This window comes from Pomacea canaliculata, linkage group LG9 (genome assembly GCF_003073045.1).
Source record: "Pomacea canaliculata isolate SZHN2017 linkage group LG9, ASM307304v1, whole genome shotgun sequence".
NCBI lineage: Eukaryota > Metazoa > Mollusca > Gastropoda > Architaenioglossa > Ampullariidae > Pomacea > Pomacea canaliculata.
Window position 1 is genome coordinate 3,099,959 of NC_037598.1, and position 6,000 is coordinate 3,105,958.

At 48.4% G+C, this 6,000-nt stretch overlaps 1 protein-coding gene across 1 annotated transcript in view; it reads left to right on the top strand.

The window, feature by feature from the left end:
- Nucleotides 1-5,381, top strand: part of LOC112572083 (major facilitator superfamily domain-containing protein 4A-like) — a 39,244-nt gene extending 33,863 nt beyond the window's left edge. Inside the window, exons 10-12 of the mRNA XM_025251610.1 lie at nucleotides 872-942; nucleotides 2,458-2,575; nucleotides 3,588-5,381. Of these exons, the coding sequence (XP_025107395.1) occupies nucleotides 872-942; nucleotides 2,458-2,575; nucleotides 3,588-3,796 (398 nt within the window). The 3' untranslated portion in view covers nucleotides 3,797-5,381. The remainder of the gene's footprint in view (nucleotides 1-871; nucleotides 943-2,457; nucleotides 2,576-3,587) is intronic.
- The last annotated feature ends 619 nt before the right edge of the window (nucleotides 5,382-6,000 follow it).

Here is a 6,000-nt window from a genome sequence, read left to right on the forward strand (position 1 = left end):
CAAAAAGTCTGGAAAGATAAAATGTACTACTTAGAATCTGACACTCATTTCAAGACATCATCTTACTATTCTGTCCAAAACTTGCAAAACTTCCACAAAAATTAAAACCTCGGCAGACTGACCCCATGTGTTACCTGAACATTGCACACCTTGTGTCTGGACAGGACTGGAACACAGCGCTGGAGACAAGGGTCAGGGGCCGTCAGTCAGGGACACGAGTAGCAGGCATCAGATCTCTGTCTCTCTATCTCTGTCTCTCTCTTAATCTTCAACATTCATAGGGGTGGGGGCCCTCCATGACACCGTGACACCAAAGACAAAGCGGAGGTCGTGAGATGTCACACCCGCTCAAAGCACTCGAATCCGCCCACACTTTCCGTTCTCATTCAACAACATGCAATAGACAGTGGGTCTGTCTGTCTGCCTGTCTGCCTGTCTGTCTGTCTCGCTGTCTGTCTGTCTGCCTGCCTGCCTGCCTGCCTGCCTGCCTGCCTGCCTGCCTGTCTGTCTGTCTGTCTGCCTGCCTGTCTGTCCGTCCGTCTGCCTGCCTGCCTGCCTGCCTGTCTGTCTGTCTGTCTCGCTGTCTGTCTGCCTGCCTGTCTGTCTGTGTGCCTGTCTGCCTGCCTGCCTGTCTGTATGTCTGCCTGTCTGTGTGCCTGTCTGTCTGCCTGTCTGTGTGCCTGTCTGTCTGTCTCTCTGTCTGTCTGTCTGCCTGTCTGTGTGCCTGCCTGTCTGTCTGTCTGCCTGTCTGTCCGTCTGCCTGCCTGCCTGCCTGCCTGCCTGCCTGCCTGTCTGTCTGTCTGTCTGTCTGCCTGTCTGTCTGCCTTTCTGTCAGTGTGTGTAAGCTCTACATGAGTTCTACTTGTTTCAGACTCCATCACCACCTGCCTGGTGGTCGTGGCGGCGCTGGGGGAGGCTTTGTGTCCAATCATCGTGGGCAACGTGAGTAGCCTTCACCCACTCTCTGTCTCTCTGTCTCTGTCTCTCTCACACACACTCACAGTCATCTTTGCCTGCCCGTGTGCATGATGGGATGAGTGTGACAGACGTCACCAACAGGATCAGCGAACCAATGACCATTTCTAGTTTGTGTACTACTCTCTGTAGGGACATTTTCGTACTCTACAGTAGCTGCTAACCCAAACTTCCAGGTTCGCATCTCGCCTCGGTACACATTTTGAAGTCGCCTTGTTCAAAGTCCTGACCATTAATGGGTTTCTCCGGGTATTTTGGTCTTCTCTCTCTCCCAAACCCTTCACGTGAAATGCGAAATCTCTGGGTTGAAGCAAATCAACCTCCTTTAGTAGGTTGTTGGGAGGAGGGATTGGGTGTGGCTGGTCCTTGCTAACAGGCCAGGAGCTAGCTCTGGGAGTAGACAAATGTCTGTTGCTACAGCATTGTCTATTCTAACTTCTAACATACCTACCCTTCGTTCTTAAACTAAATCATAGATATTCTAGCAAAACTACCGGCACACTAACCGGTGAGGATATGGCGCGTGAATCAGGAGGTAGCATTGACGATATAGTGGACAGGAGGACGATATAGTGGACAGGAGGACAGTAAAGATATAGTGGACAGGAGGACAGTAACGATATAGTGGACAGTAACGATATAGTGGACAGGAGGACAGTAACGATATAGTGGACAGGAGGACAGTAACGATATAGTGGACAGTAACGATATAGTGGACAGGAGGACAGTAACGATATAGTGGACAGGAGGACAGTAACGATATAGTGGACAGGAGGACAGTAACGATATAGTGGACAGTAAAGATATAGTGGACAGGAGGACAGTAACGATATAGTGGACAGTAACGATATAGTGGACAGGAGGACAGTAACGATATAGTGGACAGTAACGATATAGTGGACAGGAGGACAGTAACGATATAGTGGACAGTAAAGATATAGTGGACAGGAGGACAGTAACGATATAGTGGACAGGAGGACAGTAACGATATAGTGGACAGGAGGACAGTAACGATATAGTGGACAGGAGGACGATATAGTGGACAGGAGGACAGTGAATATATAGTGGACAGTAACGATATAGTGGATAGGAGAACAGTAACGATATAGTGGACAGGAGGACAGTAACGATATAGTGGACAGGAGGACAGTAACGATATAGTGGACAGGAGGACAGTAACGATATAGTGGACAGGAGGACAGTGAAGATATAGTGGACAGTAACGATATAGTGGACAGTAACGATATAGTGGACAGGAGAACAGTAACGATATAGTGGACAGGAGGACAGTAACGATATAGTGGACAGGAGGACAGTGAAGATATAGTGGACAGTAACGATATAGTGGACAGGAGGACAGTGAGTAGACAGGAGGGTAGGGAAGTGGCATGATAATGTAGGGGAGAGAACCGCTAGCTGTGGATGACGAGAGGGGGCCGTGGCGCTGTCAGCTGTGGATGTCATGTCACTTTGTGTGTGCAGCTGGTGGTCAGTCTCGGTCCAACCAGCTTTCTCGCCTTCTGCCTGACCTTTAGCCTTGTGTCCATCCTCGTCTACTGGGCGCTACTCATGGCCGGCCGCCAGACTCCCAAGTACAAAGGTCAGTGACCTCGCCCTCAGGTACAGGTGTAGCTGTCATCTGGTGAGTGTTAGGTGTGTGTGTTTGAGTGTGTGTGTGAGTGTTACTGTCACACAGCTTGGAACTGGTACCACCGCCAAGTGACACTAGCCATGACACATGTAACACAGGACACTGCCAAATGACACTGCCATGACACATGTCTGTAACACAGGACACTGTCAAAGGACACTGTCAAATGACACTAGCCATGACACGTCTGTAACACAGGACACCGCCAAATGACACTAGCCATGACACATGTCTGTAACACAGGACACTGCCAAATGACACTAGCCATGACACGTCTGTAACACCGGACACCGCCAAGTGACACTAGCCATGACACATGTAACACAGGACACTGCCAAATGACACTAGCCATGACACATGTCACATGTCTGTAACACCGGACACCGCCAAGTGACACTAGCCATGACACATGTAACACAGGACACTGCCAAATGACACTAGCCATGACACGTCTGTAACACAGGACACTGCCAAATGACACTAGCCATGACACATGTCTGTAACACAGGACACTGCCAAATGACACTAGCCATGACACATGTCACATGTCTGTAACACAGGACACCGCCAAGTGACACTAGCCATGACACATGTAACACAGGACACCGCCAAATGACACTAGCCATGACACTGTAACACAGGACACTGCCAAATGACACTAGCCATGACACATGTAACACAGGACACTGCCAAATGACACTAATCATGACACATGTCACATGTCTGTAACACAGGACACCGCCAAATGACACTAGCCATGACACTGTAACACAGGACACTGCCAAATGACACTAGCCATGACACATGTAACACAGGACACTGCCAAATGACACTAATCATGACACATGTCACATGTCTGTAACACAGGACACCGCCAAGTGACACTAGCCATGACACATGTAACACAGGACACCGCCAAGTGACACTAATCATGACACATGTGTCTGCTGTGTGCTTGCAGCCAGCAAGTCCGACTCCTTCATGTGGTTGTCGAGCAAGCACATCATCCTAGAAGGGGAGAGCACTCTCATCCGGCCCAGCAGCGTCAAGTACTACAGCCGCATGGAGGAGAGCGACAGCAACCCCGACCTGACGTCTGGCGACGACTTTCGACTGCAGTCCAACGTCATCCGTGACGTCAGAACTTTAACGGCGCAAGACGGCTCGTGAGGTTTACGTCACTAGCCACGTGGTCTGCACGAGCTGTTGAACTACGTTTGTACGAGTTACCGCCCTTTCCGTTTGGAATGGCGGCCTCATGTTTATTACGGGGGCTGGGGATCCCATTAGTGGCAACGTCAGCCAAACTGATTTTATTTTAAAGGAGAGTTACTGTGAGAAGATGCCATGGTGTTAGAGCTTTTTTCTAGTGACTTCCGCCTGTGATTACAGTAATTAGGGAGGGACAACCACTCACATCAGGTGACCCCAGGTAGACAGTAGACAGGTCACCACAGGTCACTGTGCATACAAACACACGCGGGGTCAACTAAGGTTGTGCGAGGAGGTTGTTGGTGTATTTCTTGCTATATCGCGGTGTGTGTGGGGTTACGTTTCACAGTAGTGCTGACGTAATGTGTTTGTGTTGTGTGACAAGCAGTTAGTGTGACGTAGCCAAGCTCCACAATGTAGTCCCTGGGCGCAAGTATGTGACTTTCACAAAGTAGTCCGGCACTCACTTCAGTCGCGCCTTTCTACAGCACTAGTTCAACTCAGTTTTTACGGGCACAAGTTGACATATTTCAGGACGACTACTCGTCTACTCCCCAACCCCTCCGACATCTGTAGACAAAAACGTAGACAGAAATGGTGTCCAGCCGAGGCGGACATGTTGGATTGTCAGCTTTTTCCTACACAGCGAAAAGGATAACTTGCGGCCGAGGGATCCTGTCTTTAGCATTTGCTTGTCTGTTGTTGTTATACACTAGCTAAACTGCTAGTGACGTATTTAATATAGACTCCTAGAGTATACTTTGTCACTCTGCTCAACGTCACGTGATCAAATATGGCGCGCACTACGCCGAAGGTGTGTATTCGTTTGTTGATTGTTTGTTTGTGCACAAAAGGCTGTTTTTCTTCTTGATGTACATTTCAGAAAATGCTTTATTTCAGTCAGAAAGAGATTCCAACTCTTCATATCACTCTCTACTCAATGAAAACAATATTTGCAATCATGTTCAACAGCGAAGCAAGGTGGGATTGCTATGTTTGTGGGTGTGATGTCACACTGTGTTGCTTAGGTGCACAGACAGACGTCACGGTGCGTTCACTGACTTGTCACGCTGCAGTGGCCACTGGTCACTGGTCACGTGTGAGCAATGTTTATGCCAGACGGTTATTTGTCATCCTAACCTTAACCCGTCGGCCTTTGATCGTATCATATCTCTCTTTTTCGCCTTTCTCTCTCTCTCTCTGTCGTCTGCCGGCTCTAGTGTCACTTTAACAACTTCTCTCGACAGCCAGCTGTAGGACTGGATGGTAACGATGGTCTGTCGTCTGCTGGCTCTCAAACAGAGGTCACTGGGTGTTCTGTCGTCTAACCTTCTGTGGGTCACAGGTGACGTCACAGGTTGTGTGGACGAGCTGCTACAGTGTCCTGTACAATAGTTTGACTACAGTAGACAACAGGTTTGACTACAGTGGACAATGGTACAACAGGTTAGACTACAGTAGACAATGGTACAATAGACTACAGTAGACAATGGCACAATAGACTACAGTAGACAATGGCACAATAGACTACAGTAGACCCTGGCACAAGGGAGTCTTACAGTTCGACTGTGTCATGATACTGTATCCCATACATGTAGAGCAGTGTGGTTGTTATAACACATCACCTCACACAGCTCAGACTGTATGCTCTACTAGGACTACACTCTACTCTACACTCTACTCTACACTCTACACTACACTCTACTACAGTGATGACTAGACACTGTTACAGTTTATAATATTCTCCTAGCATCATATTCTAGGTGTGAGCGTTCAGAGTGTGGACCTGCCTCCTGGTGTCCACTGCAGGCCTGCTGGTGCTCTCCTGCCAGACACACTCATGTTGTTGTTGTTGTTGTTGTTGTTGTTGTTGTGGACACCAGGCTGTCACAGTGGCTGCTACAACAAACTGTTTACATAATGATGTTTATAACAAACTGTTATTGGACCAATCACTGCCGCCTTGAGTAGCCAGACAACATTCAAATCAAGGACTTTGTCATCCATGTCATTTTACGATGGGATCAATACACCGCCTTGTTACTGACTGACATCAACTGTTTACACCACACCACTGCACAGCAACACAACATCAACTGTTTACACACACCACTCCACACCAACACAACATCAACTGTTTACACACACACACACACAACACA